Raw genomic sequence first — 21,189 nt, 5'->3', positions numbered from 1 at the left:
CGTGGCTCCAAGCACTGGCCACAAGCAACATCAACGGCAACAGCAACAGCAGCAACATTTACAGCAGCAACAGAAATAACAACAGCAACTTGCGGTGAGGTCAATTGAAATAGTGCAGAAAATCAATTGACAACGTTTTTTGTCGCTTTGTTGTCGGTGCTCCCCTTATTGCCTATTTCCTCAACTTGTTGCCACCGAATTCGTTCTGGCCTGGATAAATATAAAAAAACAAAGCCAAATAAATAAAACTGAAAGCATTTCAATTGTCGCATTAACGATGGTCGATCTATTAGCCAGGCCCTGACAAGATGATTGGAAGGGAAACACCTGCAGATCACGCCCAGATGCCAATCTATTTCAAGAGTGGAGCCAATGCATTTGACAATATTTGCATATAATTAATGGTAGCTCACATCATGTGGAATTTACCAAGAAATTTACCCAGAGTTTATAGAACCAAAAGATTTTGTTTATCCACATGCGGCTTAAGATGAAACAATGCCGGAAATCTAATAAACTTGCTTTGCAACTAGCTTTAAACTTATTAAAATCTAAAATGAGTATTTGTTTTTAATTTTTATTTAATGCCCAATACAAGCTTAAGCTCTTAATTTATTTTGACATCCATGGGAACTCTAAATATCTAAACATCTAGATTTCAGATTCAAGATTCCAGATGCCAGATTCTAGTCGTATAAAATGCTAAAGATATTACAGGTAAACACATACAAATTCAATTAATTCCCTCGAAACCATTAACATTCTGATCGGTTGCAGCTGATAAAATGCACTTTCAACGTCGTCTGGAAATTGGTGTGCTCAATCAGTCAGCCTGGTCTGGCGAGAGATTCCACTTTTCCCATGGCCAAAACCCAGCCGACTGGCCCGCCCACTCTTGCCACTGTTTTGGCCACGAAAGCCTGGCTCAGTTGTGTTGTGTGGTTATTGTTTTTTCTGTCTTCCTGCCAGTGACTAAATTATGAGCGAGTAAATTTTGCCACTGACTAAATGGAAGTCGGCAGATGTGCCACGAAATTTTCTCATAAATAAAGGCAAGCGGAGCAGCCACAGTGTGTGTGCGAGAGAAATTGGCAAAGAAAGCGAGGCAATTGCTGATGGCCAAACCACCAACGAACCCACAACCACTGAGCCACCCATCACCCACCCACCAACATAGACCGTTTTAATTAAGCCGCCATGCAAATGAGCTGCAACTGGTTTTTTTGGCCAGGATGGTAGATGGCCGCAGATAGGAGAGGGGCGCTGTGGGACATGCCGGAGGATGCCCGGCACCGGGTTGGGGGCGTCTCTAGATCGGACTCGGCTGTGCGATTAATTGCGCTGAAATTGGCGCGGAATTTCCATGCAAATGCGGGACAAGTGAAAGCCGCATCCACAGCCGGTGGCTTCTTTATTTCCCCCTCCTTTGCTGATAGCGATCGACGGAGGATCACTCCGGCCCCCACAACCCCGATTTCATTATCCAGTATATGGTCCGTACTATATGGATATCGGAGCGTTGGCAGGGCCCCAGCTGAGGCCCAGCAGATCAGTATAAAATCAATATCACAACGGGAACAACAACCACCATCTGCGACACTTTGACAAACTTGTTCCACAACAAGATACGGATGCTGCACTGAAAATAAATTGTTTAAAAAATATTACTGTGTTAAACGGGTTTTGTTTTAATTTCTGAAGGCCTTATATATGTTAAAAGAATCATAGAGAAATAGGACGTGGTATAGTGTTTATATATCTATGTTTATATATATGTTTTAATATAAAAAACAAATATATAATAATCCTCAGTGCTTATATGTTAGACTGGGCTAGTCAACGATCTTCTGTCGGTTGGCGAACGCGTTAGATTAATTTCCAAAGGCTGTCATTAAAATTCCAGCGCAATGCAATTTATATGCCACACACATGCCAATGCGGCTTAGGCCAGGTCTCGGGCATCAGGCAATTTTTAATAAAAACAGCTTCATATTTATGATATCAGAATATGGGCGAGAAAACGAGAAAATGCACAGCAACAGACTTTGGGCCAGACCACGCGCCGCTCGTTAGCGCAGATTTCTGGGAGAGAAGCTTGAGGAGGGAAGGTGGTGCCCCGGTGGACACTAGGAGACAACATCATCATCAGCGACGGACTGCCACTCGGTGGAGTCTGTTGAAATTTGCATGACAAACTCAAACTCATCCATCAATCACGGAGTCGAACTCCAGTTCGAGTGGTGCTCAGATTTTTGTTTTTGTGTGGCCAAGTTGCAGTTGCATTTAGCAGCTGCTGGAAACTCGTTAGGACCTCTTGGCAGAAAAAACAATTTCACTTTTAATTACACATACAACGGCCGGCTAATCCCTCAAGCCGATTTTATATAATGCATATATTCCATTGACAGCGGGAGTCGGTTTACGGATTTTTAACCCATTACTTATAAGTCGTTTATTACTAATATGATTAATAAGAAGTTTGATAAGAGCACTGTTGAATTCTGACTTTAATTTTTAATAAATTATGATAATTTAATAATCTATTAAAGAAAGTACTTAAAGCTTGGGATATGTTAACTGTGTTTCTTGGGTTAAAGCCAGGCTTGGGGTAGCTCCGCTTAGCGCAAATTTTCACTTGTCTTTTGCATAATTTAGACAAGCTGAATGGGCGATGGAGCGATGGGGCTATGGATCTATGGAGCTATGGAGCCCGGGGCAGAAACACGGGCGGCGCCGTAAAATCAATTTGCAGCCACGCACTGCGTTATCACAGTGCGAGCGGGATGCGTAGCGCCACCTGTCGTCGCTCGTTAGCGTCATCGTAAATAATTTCGGATCCTCGCATTTCTTGCCTCTCAAGTGTGGTTGTGCGGTTCCCCAGTCCCCCACTCTGTGGCATGGTTTTTGAGGCTGTTGCAAGACCTATGCAAATTTATGACTGTCAGCAGATCATGGACGGCGTTTCTTGCATTTCCTCGTTTTTTTGTAGCCACTGCTGCTGCTGCCAAGTGATAACAAAATGACCATAATGGCCATTAGGGGCAGTTGGCTGGCTTAGATGCCTTTTGTTGCTGAACGAACACACGAACTGTGTCTCAAGTCCATGTCCCACTGTGCCACGAAATGTATTTTCTGCTTTCCTATTTTCCGCAAGGAAAACCAAAACATGGCACCCAACAGCAAAGCGAAAAAAACCGAAAAAAAATAATTGTAAATCGCTAGATTTATGACCAAAAACACAGCCACGAATTATGACGCTGGCCACAGGTGGAAATCGCATGCTGATTTCAACTTGATTTGCTTGCCATATAATTGCAAATTGTATTTGTTTAAACACGTACCCAAGCTGTTGGTGAGCCGTGTGTGTTGTTGGCCGATGGCAGTGCTCTCGGTGCTCCCAGGAGTACCAGAAATTGCATGTTGCTGGTGTGTCCACAGATCTTTTGTTTCTTGTTGCTGGTTGTTTGTGCAGCCCCACGCCCACATGGCGAAAAAAAAACACAACCCGACAAGCTTCGAGACAACTTTGAACGATTGCTTGACGTTTTTTTCTTTCGGCCAAAATCACTGGCAACAGCTTCCAAGACATCTCCCAAAGTGGCATCAAGTGTGTGTTGTTAACAAATTATTTTTTATTTACTTCCCAGATTTCAGTTTTATAATGAAATAATATAGGGGTCGCAGGGGAAAAGGTTCTAATCTGGGAACCAGGAAGTAATCACATGTCCTGGCCATTTCATGACGGCTAACTTCGTGAAAGAAAGTTCCTTTTATAAAGAGGTAGGTAAGGTAATAAATAATAAATAAAAATCCATTGAGTTTTAATAACAAGATTTAGGAGCTGAAGTTATATCTCTTTAATTAAAGTTAGCCGTCGGCGGTGATCAACTTCAATTGGCTTTTTATTATGTATTATTTCTGGAATTATTCTCATTTAGAGCCTACACTCCTTACTCCTTAAACGTTGACCCCGGGCAGATTTTAATAAAATCAGAGAAAATAATATTGCACTTTCTACTGATCTGGGCGAGTATAAATCACTTTAAGTATCCCATTTCGAATTATATCCTCGGCTACCGCATTTCTCATTCGCCTGTGATAGCTCTTGAAAGTTTTTTTTAACTGGAGGTGGCCCACAAACAAAAAAAAAAAGGCTTCAAATTATGACTGGAATCAGCTTCCGCATAACTGCAGCTGCGACCTCAAACGGAGGAGTCCAGTTCTGTCCAGGAGAATACATTTCGAGAATAGCATCCAATTTCGCCCCGGGACATTTGCCACGTGCGTGCTCCACATCTTCTTCGTTGTGATTTGAATTTCTTCTTTTTTCGGCCAAAAGGTGCCAATGTGGCAAATGTTTTGTGCTTAACATTTTTATGGCTGCCATAAGTTGGCCAGAGTGTGGTAAATACTGCAGTTACCACTGCCACTGGCCAGGAGCAACTAACTGACCGCAGGCCGTACCTATGGCAATGCGAACCGATCGTGTCTTGACACTTGAGGTATCGGTTTCATTAGCGAAATGTTTCCGTAAGAATGCCAAAAGGTCGCAATTGAAGCCATTTACAAGACGATTGCCAAGCAATGGCCATATATGTGGAGCTATTGGCATTGGCCGTGGCGGTGGTGGAGCCGGTGTCGGTGGCATCTCTGGTCGTTTAATATATATTTGGTGTATTGGGTTTCCCGATAATATCCTGGTCCGACATCTCAGTAGATTTGTTTGGCCCCGGCGATTCAATAAATTTATCAAATTGAAAAATGCGCAATGGAAATCAAATCAAAGCTCGGCTCTGGACTGGCCATAGAGGAGTGTGTTGATTTTTATGGAATTGTGGGGGAAACAATTCGGCAAATCGCTTTGCAATCAGCAGCCTCGGATTAAGCCCAGCCCAGCCGCATTTGGTTAACCCTGCTGCTGGGGTACACTCAAAGAAAATAGTATATCATTTTAAAAGTAAACTGAGCAAGTTAGAGACCTTACATTGAATATAATCTACCTAATAGATTATTTTTTGGGGACTTATAGAAATATAATTATTTAATTGGTGAAGAATTGTATTCCCTGTGTAGTGGTATCGCATATAAACGACTTGTGACAAAATGACGAAATTTATGTTACCTTTTTTGCATCGGCAAAGTGCAAACCGTTGCAGATTTCCAAAGGGGCGGGCAGGTGGGCAGTCTGTCAGCAACAAATGCAAAGCGCCAAAAACTGCGACACTTTGTATAAATTGTGTTGAAAACAGCAGCAGCAGCCGGAGCAGGAGCGGGAAGGGGCCCAGGAGTGGGAGCGGTAACAGCTCTAAGCCAACTCCGTCTGTCCAAGGCAATTTCAGTCTCAACCCGGCCGACTGGCGATCCGGCGATCGGTGCTGGCCACACCCCCTCGGGCAAACGCAACAAATTATTGTCATCAATTTTTAGATGCAAAGCTCGAGGAGTGACATTTATTGAAGCATGGCTGGAGCAACGGCAGGGGCCCGTGGCCAGGCTCTCTGTCTCAGTCTCAGTTCAGTTCGGGTCCAGGACGTGATTGCTCCACATTGCAGGAGGCTGGTAATGTTGATGATGATTATAGGCATAGTCCGGCATGGTTATGCTTCAGACAGAATTGAAAGAAAATATCAAGACTTGCCATTTCACCTTTATTAAAATTTTCACTTTTATTTCTTTTAACTGGCTGCTTATTTTTTCAGTGCATTCCCGTTTAGGCAGTTCCTGGCCTGTTAGGAATGACACGTTCATTGCTGATTGCTAGGAAACGATGGCAACAAGTGGCCATCGGCTGCCCATCCACTTAAATGAGTTTCTCGCTAGGAGTATTCATGTTGCTTTTATTTGGCTGTGTGGTTTGCCATATATTTTTTTTTTAGTTTTTTTTGGTTTTTTTTGTTTCAGAGTTTTCAGTTTCTGGCGGCGGCTGCTTCATTAGCAGCTTTGGCTGGCCCCAAAAAGTAAAAGCCAAAAAGTTATGACCATATTTGTGCTAAATTATGAGGCCCTTTCATAAATCAGGCAGTCGGGCAGCGGCGACCTAGCGAAAAATGCCAACCAGTACTCAGTGTGGCACCATTAGCCACATAGCTATGGCTGGCCCGGGAAATCGGGAAAACTCTTGCAAATGGTCAGCGGGGGAAAATTTACATTGTGCCGGAACGTGGACAATTGCAAGTGCTCGACTTACTTTAAACTATGCCATTTATCATATGCGAAAATATTTTGTCAGTCCGCTTTTGGCCTTTTTACCATTTTGCCATTTTCACCATTTCCATTTGGCCATCTTTCGCTTTTCAATGCGACCAGGCCGGATCGGGCCAGGCCTGTTGCTGTTGTCTTGAGCTGGTCGTTACAAGGCGGGAACCGTCCCCAAAAAGGCTACCGTTTTCGGCGAGGGAGTTGGGAGGCAGGATTCGTGGAAAAAGGCTACAGTTGGCTCGTGCATGTCTCGTGGCCAGTAACAATAACCGAATAACTGAACTGGACAACAAAAGCCCCCAAAAAATAGTCGGATGTACTATCACTTGCATTACGGTTCGAGTTGTAGATTTTTGGTTGAACACGTTTACATATGAGTTACCTTCCTGGGGCAGTGTCTGCTGCCGAACAAATGGAACGGGGCCATGATCTCTGGCTGAGAAGGCCAGGAAGTTGTAGAGCTCAGAAACAATTACCAGGTTGCCAGTGCCAGTGCCAGTTTCGAGTTCCAGGAGTAAGGACACTCCAGGCATCAAAAAGTGGGTCGTTCCACTGAGTTGCATAGCTGGGTTGAATGCAAATGAGGTATCGCTTTTACGAGAGACACTAATCATAAAAAAAGTGCTTCACTCAGTACTAAAATATTTGTTAGAATAATAAGAACCAAAATTGTATTATTTTCGTGGACTAACTCTTTGTTAATTTTTACTTGTCTTGTTTTTTAACTGGGTTAAGTAAAATGACTGCGTTGCAAAAGATTGCAATACAAGAATGCCCTGAGGCACTTATGAACTTTGGGGCTCTTCTTGGTAAATTGACATCTCGGGTTGCGTATACCCCATCCAGCCAATTAAAGACTCTACGTGACCTCCAGTCCAAAAAACAAAACTGCAGATAAAGGCCCATGGAAAGACAAAAAAAAAGGCAAAAAATAATAATAAAACCAACAAGATTCGGTGCCCTGCCATCTTAAGCTTTCCATGCTGCCACTCTTTTTGTGCTGGAACCGCGAGATACTCGGTATGTGCAGCTAATTGACCGGCCGGCGATGATGCACTTCATCAAAAAATGAAAAAATACCAAAAAAAGCAGAAGCCACAATCAGAAATGACAAATCCAAAAAAGAGCGTCTGAGTGAGACTCACTCAAGTGGCGGGGCATTACGTCAACGTCAACTCGATTTGGCGGACAACGAGTTGGTTGCGGCGGAGTCTCCAGCTGGTTAGGATTCCGGGGGGAGGAGCAGCCCCTGGAGGCTGGAAGCAAGAGGCGGGGGCTGAGCTGAGTGCGGGTCAAGTGCTGACGCATCAGCCAAATCCGGTGGAGTGCACCACAACATATACATAAATGCTTGAAAAATATAATGAGCGGAGTGCTGGATTCGGCTTTTTTGTTGTTTTTGTTGATGGCTATGTTGTTGTTATGGATTTTATTATTGTTGTTATTTCCAGCATCATTAAGAGCGATCATCTGTCAGGCGGATTGGCGCATAATCGAGATTTCTGCTTCATTTGAAAATCGCCTAGTTTTCCATTCTGACTTATTATTTCAATTTTTGACTAGATTCAATTAAACTCGAAAATGAAATCTAACTTGGTACTGAGCCGATGCTTACACTTGGTACTGAGCCGATGCCAGAAAAATTTTCGGGACAGCCCCGAAAATATAACAAAAAATCTAAAAAATGTTTCGTTTCTAGATTTTGATGCAGATTTGTGGAAAATCGATCTACAAATCGATTAAGGTATTCCGCTTAATAATCGGATGAATTTTTGCAAAGATATGGCCATTGCAGGGGCCATATATTCATCCCCTTCCACTTTCCACATTTTGAAGGGGACAGCCCAGAAAATATAACAAAAAATGTAAAAACGATTTCGTTTTTTGATTTTAAAGCAGATTTGTGAAGAATCGATCTAGAAATCGATTGAGGTATTCCGTTTAGGAACTGGGTGAATATTGGCAAAGATATGATCATTGCAGGGGGCTATATATTCATTACCTTCCACTATTCCACATTTTGAAAGGGACAGCCTAGAAAACTTATCGGAAAATCTAAAAAATATTTCGTTTTTTAGATGCAGATTTTGATGCAGATTTATGGAAAATCGATCTACAAATCGATTAAGGTATTCCGCTTAATAATCGGGTGAATATTGGCAAAGATATGGGCAGTGAAGTGGGTCATATATTCATCCCCATCCACTATTTCACATTTTGAAGGGGACAGCCCAGAAAATGTAACAAAAAATCTAAAAAATATTTCGGTTCTGGATTTTGATGCAGATTTGTGGAGAATCGATCTAAAAATCGATTGAGGTATTCCGTTTAAGAATCGGGTGAATATTGGCAAAGATATGGTCTTTGCATTGGCCAATAAAGTGAATTCATTCCTTCCCTTCAAAAGTAATAAGTTTTTCGATGGGTAGTGCTAAAGTTTCTCTGTTTTCTTCAAAATTTTGAATCAAAAAAATATTTTTCAGATTTTTATCTAGATTGATGAAGAATCGATTTAGACATAGTTTCGCTGTGGTTGGGTTGGGTTACGGGACCGATTCTTACGGGACTAACCATGACAAAACAAATTCTATATTCATTTTTTTAGTTTTAAAATTATATTTATTTGACGAGCAAAAACATTGCGGTACTCATAAAAAAGTCCGTGCCTAGCCCATTAAATCAGAGGGTTGCCCTAACACCTTACTCCTCCGGGACTGTCTAATTGCAACTTAAAAATCAGAATAAAAGCTGGAGTAGGACATGCATTGCGACATTCGAAATGGAGCGGGCTTATCTAGTAGTCACTTTGGTTCTTCTTGGTACTGGAAGGATTTACTCCTCCTATCGTCAGTTGCTGGACGATTTAAAAAGTGAACTTAATTTTGAGTATGTTGTGTTGCTGGGAAAAAGCGACCCCATTTGGCAGAAGCTTCTTTGGCAGATGTCAGTTCCACTTATACAAATGGATGAAGAACCAGAAACTGAATTTGTACTCGGAGGGCACCATTCCTACAATTTTCTTACCATAGCTTTTCTGGACGAATCTGTGGATGACAGTCTGAAGTTTCTTTATTTGACATTGAACCTGCTAAACACTCGTCCTGTGCTTTTGGTTATAAAATACTCGAATATTAGAATTTATTCAATTCTGGAGTGGTGCTGGCAGCATCAACTTTTAAATGTCTTAGCCATTGAACCGCACTTCGAGGTAAGATTTTGTTCTTAAGGGATTGAAATTAAAGAGATTATACATTGTAAAGACTTTCATCACTTCCGAGCTTGCCTCAGTAGTGGATTGGTTATCATTTAACAATTCCGGGCTAGTAGAGGTTTTCTTTGCCGATGTGAAATCCACTAAAAAATTATTTATTTCTGATGTAACTGTCATTGTTTCCGTCAATTTTGATATGGGCTTTAAATTATATATGTCAGTAGTTGAAGGTTCTCCTGTAGAACTCGGTATATTTTTTGAAATTGGTTGAGTCGTTGATTTGGCGGCTTCTGGCGAAAATTTCTCCTCTACCGTATAGCTAGTTATTGATTTATTTCGATATGTCTTAGTTGACAACTCTTGTGGTGAAGTTTGCAGTTCTGCTTCGTCATCTAAAAGGGGCTGGCAGATTTCAATACAATCTTCTTTACTTAAAAAGCGATTGGGATTTCCACCACAACCGGTGTAAACGAATTGGACGCAACGATTGCTGGCAGAATCGTAGGCAAACATCTCGTACTGGCCATTACAGTGTCCGGAATTTGCCATAAACGAACATTTTTCTAACAAAGGGTGATAATTTTGTAACTAAGTTCTGGTGAAGGTTAGTAACTTACCCTGGCGTAATGGTCGAGAATGTGTTAGCATAAAAGTCAGTATAAAAAGCAGAAGACATAGAGTAAGATGCATAATTTTTTGAGAAAAAATTGTGTGTTGTATTTTATTTTGTGAATTATTTGATGTTTATTTCAGGACTCTCTGATTGTGTACGGCTATATACCCTTTCCGATATTTCAATTTATAGAGCGGCGCTTGGAAAACAACTCCATTATTTTTGAGCAACGCCTGGGGAATCTCAATGGCTATAAGTTTTCAGTTGTTGTGGGAGGATCCTCGCCCAGGTTGATTGTTTATCGTGGAATGAACGGAGAGTTAAAATACTCTGGAGTGGTTGGTAATCTTATGAAATGCTTTGAGCAGCGATATAATTGTGAGCTGGTGCAACCATATCCTTTCGACGAGTTGGCCATTCCCCCTGCCCAGGAGCTGCTCGGATTTGTGCGAAATGGAAGCGCACAGTTCGCATTCGCAGCGATATATCCAAAGCTTCCGTTCAGCGGCTATAGCTATCCCATAGAACTAATGAGTTGGTGCTTGATGATGCCAGTGCCAGCGGAGGTACCTCACAGTCACCTGTACACAATGGTCTTTCATCCGTCTGCATTTTGGCTAATTATTGGTGGCTTACTATTGATTTCTGTGACTTTATCACTTGCCCTGCGACTTCACGGATATCGGGTTAATTTCAGCGAATTTTTCATACACACTAGTTGTTTCAGGGGAATACTTTCTCAGCCGTTCTACGAGGTACTTCGGGCACCAACTTTGGTTAGAGCTATCTACCTACTTATTTGCATACTTGGCATCCTGATCACCGCCTGGTACAACTCGTACTTCTCTACCTTTGTAACCAGTCCTCCATTACTCCCTCCAATTACGAGTTACGAGAGCATCAAAAGCTCCAACGTGAAGGTCGTAGTTTGGACTCCGGAATACGAAGTACTAATCCGAATGTCTGAAAACCTGGAAAAGTACTCGTCCATCTTTCAATTTAAAGCGAATTACAAGGAGTTCCTGCTGCTACGCGACTCTTTTGATACACGATACGGATACATGATGCCGCTGGAGAAGTGGTCTCTGATCAAGGAGCAACAGAAGGTATTCAGTTCCCCATTGTTCACTCTGCAAGAGGACTTGTGCTTCTACCACACAATTCCCATTGTGTTTCCTATTGCGGATAACTCGGTATTCCGGGAGCCATTGGAGCAGCTGATTCTGGATGTTACGGCCATGGGTCTCCTGGATCGTTGGCACGATATGGCCTTCACGGACCTGATCAAGGCCGGTCAGTTGAGCCTGGTAGATCGCGGAAAGCCAAAAGAGTTTCGAGCCATGCAGCTACAGGACTTGGACCAAATTTTGATAGCTGGTGGATTCTTATTGGGCTTGGCCACTTTAGTATTTGTGTTGGAAGTGGTTTGGTTTTGGCGCAAGAAAATATCAAGCTTTGTACTATTATCTTTTAATGTAAGAGCCTAAATAAAACATCCATTCACCGCTTTGCTTATTAACTTAATAGTAAAAAAAAATATGGTGCTAATTTTTCTATCATTAGGCTTGTCCTCGCGGTTGTCTGGCTGAGGTTACATCAGTGTTTTTCCATGTTATCCCAAGGGTATAGTTTTTTTTTACATTTTTGGTTGCCTTTTTTGCGCCCGGGACTTGTTAACATGTCCGGCTAATTGGAATTAACCATTAGCGGCGTTCATTAGCAACCCTTTAAATGTGCAGCCGCATCAATCAGTGTCATGCAGTTGTCCCTCGGCCATCGTGATGGATTGTCCAAAGTGGATACTAGGCGGTCTTTGCCTGATTAGCTGGGCCAGTGCGTCCACGTTAATTGAATTACTCGGCAGGATAAAGCAGGAGTTGGACTTTGAATACCTGCTGCTCATGAAGAACAGTAACTATACCCTAACAGACGGAGCTTGGAATGAGAGTACTTTGCCAAAAGTTCTAATGGAAGAGTTGTCAGTTCCTGTTGTTCAATTGGATGAAAAAATTACTTATTTCGTTTACAACAACACACATAATCGTGTGATATCCCTAGTTCTAGTTGCTAATGAAAATTTGGATGATCAAAGAGATTTGTTAAAAGCCTTGGTTTTGAATCTTAGGCATATGACCACTACCAGGGTATTGTTTTTAGTAAAAATGCCGGCGGACAGTGAACGGATGTTGTATGAGTTATTTTCCAACTGCTGGAAAATGAGATTGCTGAATGTTATGGTTCTCTTTAAGGACTATGAGGTAAACTTACAACATTTTTATATTTATTTATCTTAAAAAAACACATCCTTTAGGTTACGAATACCTTCTATAGCTATTCCCCTTTCCCCACTCTGCGAATTGAGGAACACCTTTTTCAAACATCTGAGGAATCTGTCACTTTTTATCCTGATCGCCTGAGGAACCTTCGTGGCTTTCAGTTGCCAGTAATCATTGGTGGCACTGCGCCTCGTATCATCCCCTACTATAAAAAGGGCCGGATTGTCTATGACGGAACTGTGGGCCACTTTATGATGGCCTTCCAGCAAAAGTACAATTGCAGCTTTGTCCAGCCTCTGATGGCCAAAAACCCCCTAGAATTTGCACCGTCCATGCAAACAGTGAAAGCAGTTCGCAATAATTCCGTGGAGATGTCAATGGCTCTGACTTTTCCACCAGTGTTCCCCCCCTTCGGATTTAGTTATCCCTACGAGCAACTGAACTGGTGCCTGATGATGCCTCTAGAAGCGGATGTTCCACCTTTGGAGTATTACACCAGGGTCTTTGAGTTAGCCGCCTTTTTGTTGACTTTGGTAATTTTGGTTATAATTTCCTGTCTTTTAACCATTACTTTGAGGCTGCACGGCTATCCGATTGCCTCCACAGAGTTCCTCCTGCACGACAGCTGCCTAAGAGGAGTGCTGGGACAATCCTTTGTGGAGGTGTTAAGGGCCCCCACTCTAGTTCGAGGAATCTACCTTGAGATTTGCGTGCTGGGCATCCTGATTACGGCCTGGTACAACTCATACTTTTCCAGCTATGTGACGACCTCGCCAAAGCAGCCTGAATTCCAAAGTTACGACGACATTTTGGCATCTAGGATGAAAGTCGTGGCCTGGAAGCCAGAATATGCGGAGCTCTTTGGGCGACTCTTGGAGTTTCGCAAATACGAGCCGATGTTTTATGTAGAACCAGATTTTAGCAAGTATCTTGCACTTCGGGACTCGATGGATACACGGTACGGCTATATGATACCCAATGGTCGATGGCTGCTGATTAAGGAACAGCAGAAGATTTTCTCCAGACCATTGTTTCGCATGCGAAATGACTTTTGCTTCTTTAACAACATACCCTTTGGATTCCCCATAAATGAGAACTCTGTTTTCATGGAGCCGGTACTCAGATTGATAATGGAACTGGCTGAAACGGGGCTGTCCTTTCACTGGATGGAGACGGCATTTTTGGAGATGATCCAGGCAGGGGAAATGCATTTCCTGGATTTGAGTCAGCGACGAGAGTTTCGCGCCATGCAGGCTCAGGACCTTCAGTATATATGGTATGGCTTCGCTTTTATGGCAGTATTTTCAAGTATCGTATGGCTTTTGGAAATTATCTCTTACAGACTAAAGAGCAAAGCCCATATTGTTAAAGTACTTATTTTTTGGAGAAACAAATTATAACACATAAAATATTTTTATTTTTATTTCAGTCTTTAATTAAGCTTTCTCAAATTAAATAGACAAGTAAAACTAAACAGATTTTCCTATTTAACGACTCCGAGCGTTAAAATAAATAAATGGATTTTTTGTTTAACATTAAGGGCTTGCCCTTTAAACGAAGGCAACTCTTATTTTACGACTCTTGTTATCCAGCTGGCTTATGGTTATTTGTCTAGCCATCCAAGATGACTTTCCTTTCGTATAGCCTCGGCTGCGGTTGGGTCTTTATTTTTTGCCCCACTCGATGATCTTTCTGTTCCCGATTTTCATTGGGCAAATATTTGCACAGCACAGCAGCTATCCGGCTCAAAGTTCAACATCGAAAGCAATTAAGACGCGTGCTTGTTGCAGTGGCAGCTGGGAGCTGCAAGCTGGGAGCTGCTGGGAGATGGAAGTTGAAAAAAGCCAGGATCCAAGTTGTGGTTAGTAGATGAGCTCCCCCAAAGGTGCGCGCTGATGTTAGCCACCTGTGCGACGGCAACTGGCGCCTCTTGAAATTCCCTAATCGACATGTTTCGATCTCAAACGACTTGGCCGGCAGCGAAGATGCAGTCGTGTTGGCCCGATTGTGGAGTGAGAAATTTTCTCTAATCTGCGCTGATGGCACGCATTTGTTGGCCCCCCCGCGGATCGCTGGGGCCGGGTACTTTGATTTTGACTGACAAGTGCCGCCTGCCTGCCTGTTGCGGTTGTTGCTGTTGCAGTTGTTGGTGCTGCAGATGTTGCAGTTGCTGTTGACATGCGCAGCTGCATGCGCTTTCGTGTGCATCGCGCTCCTTTATTGGAGAAAATTATTTCAGACCTCAACCGTCGACCAGTCGACCAGTCCGACCCATTGCATCGCATAACGAGCTGAAACTAATTAACCCAGGCAGACACGGGGCGCATCTTAATTGTCAATAAAACGTTTTAGATTTCTTTATTTTTAATGCTTGCAATACTAAAAAAATTAATGCAAAACTTAACCGCAGATGGATGTGTATGTTTGGAGTGTGTGTTGTTGTCTTTTTCGTGTCTTTGTGTGTGTGTGCATAAATAATAACTAACAAAGATTTAACTAAGATTTTCGATGTGTGGCTTAGCCTAGGCTCCGTTACAAACAAGGATCGCTCTCCCTATTTCTCTTTTCAAATGATTTTATATATAGTATATGTATATACTATATCTTTCTTTCTATGTACATAAACTATTAAGTTCAATAAATTAGCAGAAAATACTCGTATTGCAAAGTGTACACAGTTTATAACAAAAATCGTTAAAACGTTACATAACCCAAACACCATTGAAGATATTTTTGCGTAATCTTAAGCTAATGTCCATTAAAAACTATCACAAAATAATTGGCAGTTTTATTAACCATTAACTACGGTTGATTTATCAATTAGCTTAGTCTAGGCTTATTTCACAAGTTAGGGGAATGTCGATTTGTTATTATTTAATTGTAGGGAGTTCGCTTTAGTAATGCGCTGCTTTGTGTTATCAAATATCAAATACAAAAAATAATGGCAAGTGCAAGTTGAGCTGCATTCTGTTAACAACTTCTGAACGCTGGAGTGTACAATACATTTATTTAATAATTATAATTATTTTTAAAGTTATTTAGTAATATACAGAATGCCTTTGAAGTCGGTGAACACTGGGCCCGAGAGATCAAAGAGATCCTTGAAGGAGAAACGATTGGGGGAGTTGTGGTAGGATGAGCTTCAAAGGATGAGTTTCGAATTTAGTGCCTCAGATCAGTGCTCCTTCCTCAAACTATTGGCATTCCCCTTGCTGGCTTTAGTTTTATTTAATTATGAGTATATATACATTAACACTAGCAAACAATTTTATGCTAATTTGGGCAGAGCAACTAAGAAAACAAATACTTTCAATTTACAGGAAAAACACGCATCGTGCTGGGCTAGTTTTGTTTATTTATTATTTATTTTTTTGAAGACTGTGAAGAACTGCGGGTGAGTAGGATTTAATTGGAGGATTTTATTAATAATATTATCAAAAAAAAAACTATAAAAGTTTTCTCTAATTTAGCAAGGAAGCGTTTGGCCTCATTTTGATATCACCACTCGTAGAATTTCTTCATTAGCTTCGTTACACTTCTATCTCTAGCATACGATTATTTTAGTTTAACTTTAACTGGTAGTAGCGTAATTAAAATCTTCAAAATTTGGCACATTTAAAATTAACTTGCTTCGTATAAATGTACATTAATTATTGAGTATTGTATTTGGAAGTGCTTAGAGTGTGTTTATTGGTTTGTGTGGGCATAGTAGGAATTGCACAGAAAGCTGAAATAGGAATTCATCAATGACGTAAATTCGAGTTGGGAGTATTGTATTTTAAAGGCGTTTTTATAGATTATAGTATAGTTTCTTATTTTCATTTGTGTTTCGAGTTTGCGTCTTTCTTTTTTGTGAGTAAGGAACAAGAAATAGTTTTAGCCGGGATGTCCCTGCCTTTTTGCCACTACCGGTTGGTTAGCAGGCCATTGGCTGGGGGCAGCACTCCGGGCGGTGTATTGGGATTGCTGATCATCACGGGCAGGCTGGGCGGCCCCACGCCTCCTCCGCCTCCCACTTGCCGCTGGTTGAGGGAGACCGCAGCCGCTGCCGCCGCCGCTGCTGCTGCTGCTGCCGCTGCCGCCGCCGAGGAGGAGCCACTGGACCGCTGGTGCTTGCCGGAACTGCCTTTGATCAGGTTGCCGTTGTTCTTCTGTGTCATGTGCGTCTGGTAGTGCTTGGCCAGGTGGGCCTTCTGCCGGAAACTCTTTCCGCAGAGGGAGCAGGCAAAGGGCTTCTCCCCCGTATGGGTGCGTATGTGCACGTTCACCGAGTACTTGTCCTTGAATCCCTTCGAGCATATGGAGCAGTAGTGTAGAGAGCGCTCCTTCCGCTGCCCACCTCCGGAGGAGGAGGACGAGCTGCCGCCGGAGTTGGCGGGTGGACTGTTGCTGCTACTGCTGGCACTGCCGCTAGAGGAAGAGCTGCCACTCCCACTACCGCTGAGAACACCGCCGCCCAGGGGATTGCTGCCGTTGCTGCTGTTGTTGTTTGCCACATTGGGATTATTGTTGTTGCTGCTGCTGCGTTTGTACTGCTTTTTGGGCTTGGTTACTCCACCGGAGGACCGGGAGGCGTTACCAGCGGAGCTGGGGGAGGTGGATGTGCTGACCTCCGGCTTCAGCGGTTGTGGTGGCTGCAATTGCACCGAAGCAGACTGCACAGGACTGGGGGATATTTGCATTAGCACATCTCCCCCACCGGGCGGTCCATAATCGCCGACAGGAGTGGGTGCTCCCGTTGAGCCGCCACTGCAGAACTGCTGCACTTCGTTGGCTAAGCGCTTCATTTTCTCGAAATCATCGCTGAAGGCGTCCAGCGACACAAACATGTCGTCCACAATGATGTTGGCGTTGCTGTTGTGCTGCTGTTGCTGCTGCTGATGCTGGGAGTTGATGTGCAGACCCTGGGCCTCGTCGAATATTTGGGCAGCACTGAGCGTAGAGTCCGCAAATCCCAAGGCTTCCGCAGTCTCATCCGCAAACAGTAATCGCCGCATATCCTCATCCTTCACCACCGGCATGACCAGGCCGTTCTGCATGTGCAGTCCTTTGCCATAGCCCTTGCCCTGGAGCGCACTCCTCAGTAAGGATTCTGCTGTGCTCTGCTCCGTTTCGGCATTGTGATCTGCCATGTGCCAGTCGTTGTTGTTGTTCTGGAACTGGGCCAGCTGCTGGCCCAAATCGTTGCCACCGGCTATCGAAATGGCCGTGACCAGCGAGGGTAGGGTTTGCGTTTGATTCTGGGCCTGGGGAATACTGCCTGCTCCTCCTCCTCCGCCGCCGCCTCCGTTCACAATCACATCCTTACCATCTGTGCTGAAGCCGCTGTCGTCGTATGGATATTCGGACTTGATGTACCCCGGAAAACTGCCCAGCAAACTGTCCAGATCCAGGGCACTGGGCAGCTGCTCCGCCTCGGAGCGCTTCAGCCAAGGCTCTCCGCCGTTTAATACTGTCAGGGTGTAGATTTGGCCGTCGGTGGTGTCCAGGCTGCTGATCGTGTCGCTGCTGCTTCCCGCTCCACTGGATGCCCCCGAGGAGCTCCCGGCGTTTCCTTGCTGCTGTTGTTGGAGCTGCTGGTGTTGAGGCTGCTGCTGCTGATTTTGCTGTTGTTGGTGCTGTTGCTGGTGCGATTGCGGCGAGGTGGGACTGGGCTGGTTGTTGCTGGTGGTTCCTCCATTACTGGCAGTGGGTGCAGTTACAGTTTGCTGTTGCCAGCAGTAGCGATCCAGATCCTCGAAGAAAGAGCTGGAGTCGAGGCGGCTGTTGTCCTTGTCCTGGTGCCAGAACTGAAAATTATAAAAATTATGGAAAATAGTAAGTTAAGATGAAGTTATTGAACTTTAAGAAAGGACTAGCTTTAAAACTTAAAACAAAAACTAAAAAATATTCATTTATTCTTACCTCGTATCCTTGTAACGTAGGATCACCGCCATTGGTGCTACCATTGCGACTGCCCACTGGCACTACGACGCCACCACCGCCGCCCACTGTTCCACCGCCACCTGCGTCGTGGATTCGGGACCCAGTCCCACTGCAGAGGCCTTGTTGTTGCTGGGACTGGGACGAAACTGGCTGGTGCACCACCTGGATGTGGGTGCTGTTGTTGTTGTTGTGACTATGCGGCTGGTGGTTGGGATGATGGTGGTGCTGCTGCTGGTGCAGGCTAACGCCGAGGGCCTCCACGCCCACACCAACACCAACGCCCACGCCAATACCGATGCCCATGTCGGGTCCGGTGACAAAGTCGAAGAAGTCCGCTTTTGAAAGATCCTCGGCCCGGAAGGATTCGCTGATGTCCATACCAGCCGATGCGGAAAGGTCCTCGGTGCCGATCATTTGGTGAGCCTGAAGCGCCAGAGTAGCGCCTTAAAAACCAATAAATGGTTCGAGTTCAAGGGAAGATGTATTCTGTAAGAGATAAGAGAGGATATAAGATATATATTTTAGAAATATAAACCTTTTTAATACAAAAATCAAGAGCAAATAAACTTCAATCTCATTTGAAACCACTTTGGGTAAAATATTCAAGCTATTCTTGAAGCCTGCTGGAAATAAAGACTAGATTTCGCTTTCGGTTTCACAATTTCTCCAGCACTTGCACACACGAAACACTAGATTGCATTAAAAGTCACACCAATTGATTAAAGCCACTTGTCAGCTGGCCACTTAAGTCAATCAGTCATTCACATTCGCATTCGCTCATTCTAGCCACATGGTCCGGGCCTGCATTCCGGCCATACTTGCATTTTAATTTGAGACAACCCGGCTTGGTTTCTTAGCCGCTTCGACTCTCAGACTTTTAGCCGGCTATCTGCAAATAAATAAATCAAACTGACAGAAGGGTGACAAAGTGTAAACACATTTGGCGTGCTCGACTCGTAAATCTCTTGGACTTTGGCTAATGCCAAACTGAACCTGTCGCAGCGACAGTTTTTTGGCCTGGCTTATTTGATATTTCGCTGCCCAGCAAACTTTGTTTTGTCTTGTTTCATTTGCATAGATTCGGCAAGTGCCCGGCATTTAGAATAGTTGCAAATAATAAAGTGTGTGGCTACCGTTTGCTGCTCAGGTACAGGTATCCCACACATACCCCTAAGGTGATCGAACCGACAGGCCTGGCCATTTCAGTTACCGTATCTGTATCTGTATCTATATATTCTTTTTTTTTATTAAGCAAACGTACCCCCAAGTCGTGTTCTGGCAAATGTGCCAAATGTTCAAATTGTCAAATTGATTCTACTCCTTTTATTTTGGTTCCACCGACACTGACATCGACATCGAAACCGACTCGCAAGTCGCTTATTTCTGTATGAAAAATGGAAAAATGGACCTTACCCTGGCTTACTCTGACTGGTTGCCTTTTCTATGGCGGCGTGGCTGTGTGGCAGTGTGGCAGCGTGAGAACCACAAACAGAAATGACTTAACAAATTTGCATGGCTCGTACGTAGAGCCATTGCATAGCTTAGATAAGGGCGAAGCGTAGAGAAAATGCCGCTGCTGGAAAATATTTTAGATGCTGATGCTGCTGCTAGAAACTTTAAGTGCAATATCTTAAAGGGGAATCAGGTTGGCAAGGGGCATCTGGAAGTAGCCAAGGCAGCTGCAGCACCATCAACACCTGATCGCTAAATACATTCAAAGGAGGCAACAAAATGCGGCAACAAGTGCAGGCCATTTGGTAAGCGGTCAGTTAACATTTTAAAGAGGCTCCCAAAAGGTGAGCTTGTTTTCCCTCGTTTATCGTTCGTCCATCGGCCTGGGCGGCCAACAAAATAGCATCAAGACAGACTCTTAAATTTCACCAAAAACACAAAAACCCAAAAACAAAGACTGCGTAATCATTTGAGGCCATTTGCCTGCCGACTGTCAGCCGCACCAGGGCCTGCCTAGTAGTTTACTTAATAATCATGTTTAAAATGCAGAAATTACTTTATATATAGTTTATGGCCAGGAGCGGGGAAAAGCGCAGCGCCGCGCCACTCCGGCAGAACGAGCCAAAAATATGAAATAAAATAATAAGCCTTTGTTTGAGCATTTTGGCGCTCAAATATTGACTAATTTGAGCACGATTATTGTGATTTGGAAGCGGGTCCGAGTCGGGAAAGAAAGTTGGCCATACCGGCCTGCCAGTCAGCCAGGCGGCCAGTAGAGACGTGCTCATATAACTGGCGGCCAGCCAATCATGGACGTGGTCGTCGTCCATATAGGCACTGAGAAAAATAAACTATATCCAGTTCAACAAAAGCTTATTCTTAATTAAAATGAATATTATGTTATTGCGAAGTAATTAGACTTTATTTGTTAATAAATTTTAATTAAAATTCTTAAAACTTTTTTCACTGCATTGGTGTTGGTGGATGCAATTTTTTGTAGCGTTTGGATGCATCCCATGGATGTGGATGTAAAGGTGCATGTGGCGGGCACATGCATCTTCCCATCGGTGCTCGTGTCTTCGGCGGTGCCGTGATGAAGATGCATGCGAATGCGAATTCGAATCCGAATACGAATGCATCTGGGATTGGGGTCTAAACGGGAGAAAAAAGGGGGGACATGCTGCATTTTATTTCCCCCAATGCTGCATGGTAATCGCAATCGTAATCGTAGAAATTGTTAGCGCATTTTGGCCAATGCAAACAGCCCGAGGCGGCATCATTTAAAAAACATGATAGCATGATGGGTTTTATGGTCGGATATCCAACAGATATATGAATGTATGTATGTGGGGGTCTTCGATTATGGGCCATAAATAAAAACGTTCCAATAATTTGAATGTTTTTAATTAAGCGCGCTCGAGCTATCCGCGACATATTTATTTATTTAAAGTTACCAGGCCGAGTTGACAGGCTGAGGCAGCAATGATTTATTCGGGTATGCAAATTGCCCCAGA

The 21,189-nt window shown here is 43.5% G+C and overlaps 3 protein-coding genes across 7 annotated transcripts in view; 2 read left to right on the top strand and 1 right to left on the bottom strand.

The window, feature by feature from the left end:
- Positions 1–8,977: 8,977 nt before the first annotated feature.
- On the top strand, positions 8,978–11,528 carry LOC6499042. The gene is made up of 2 exons (XM_001955402.3): positions 8,978–9,406; positions 10,163–11,528. The coding sequence occupies exons 1-2, from the start codon at positions 8,978–8,980 to the stop codon at positions 11,507–11,509; spliced, it is 1,776 nt and encodes a 591-aa protein (XP_001955438.2). The 3' UTR covers positions 11,510–11,528.
- A 275-nt stretch (positions 11,529–11,803) lies between these two features.
- LOC26515141 lies at positions 11,804–13,757 on the top strand. The gene is made up of 3 exons (XM_014911902.1): positions 11,804–12,280; positions 12,334–13,662; positions 13,728–13,757. Exons 1-3 carry the CDS (start codon positions 11,804–11,806, stop codon positions 13,755–13,757), a joined length of 1,836 nt encoding a protein of 611 aa, XP_014767388.1.
- Positions 13,758–14,630: 873 nt separating this feature from the next.
- The window catches only part of LOC6501535, a 65,525-nt gene continuing 58,966 nt past the window's right edge, over positions 14,631–21,189 (bottom strand). For all 5 annotated transcript variants that reach the window (XM_044714384.1, XM_001955401.3, XM_044714389.1 and 2 more), the window contains 2 exons: positions 18,203–18,709; positions 14,631–18,087 (listed from right to left, as the gene is read on the bottom strand). In XM_044714384.1, the coding sequence (XP_044570319.1) occupies positions 16,204–18,087; positions 18,203–18,637 (2,319 nt within the window). In that variant the 5' untranslated portion in view covers positions 18,638–18,709 and the 3' untranslated portion in view covers positions 14,631–16,203. The remainder of the gene's footprint in view (positions 18,088–18,202; positions 18,710–21,189) is intronic.

The sequence above is a fragment of the Drosophila ananassae genome, chromosome 2L (assembly GCF_017639315.1).
Source record: "Drosophila ananassae strain 14024-0371.13 chromosome 2L, ASM1763931v2, whole genome shotgun sequence".
NCBI classification, from domain to species: domain Eukaryota; kingdom Metazoa; phylum Arthropoda; class Insecta; order Diptera; family Drosophilidae; genus Drosophila; species Drosophila ananassae.
Note: the sequence above shows the minus strand (reverse complement) of the source record. Positions and strands in the feature narration are given on the sequence as shown.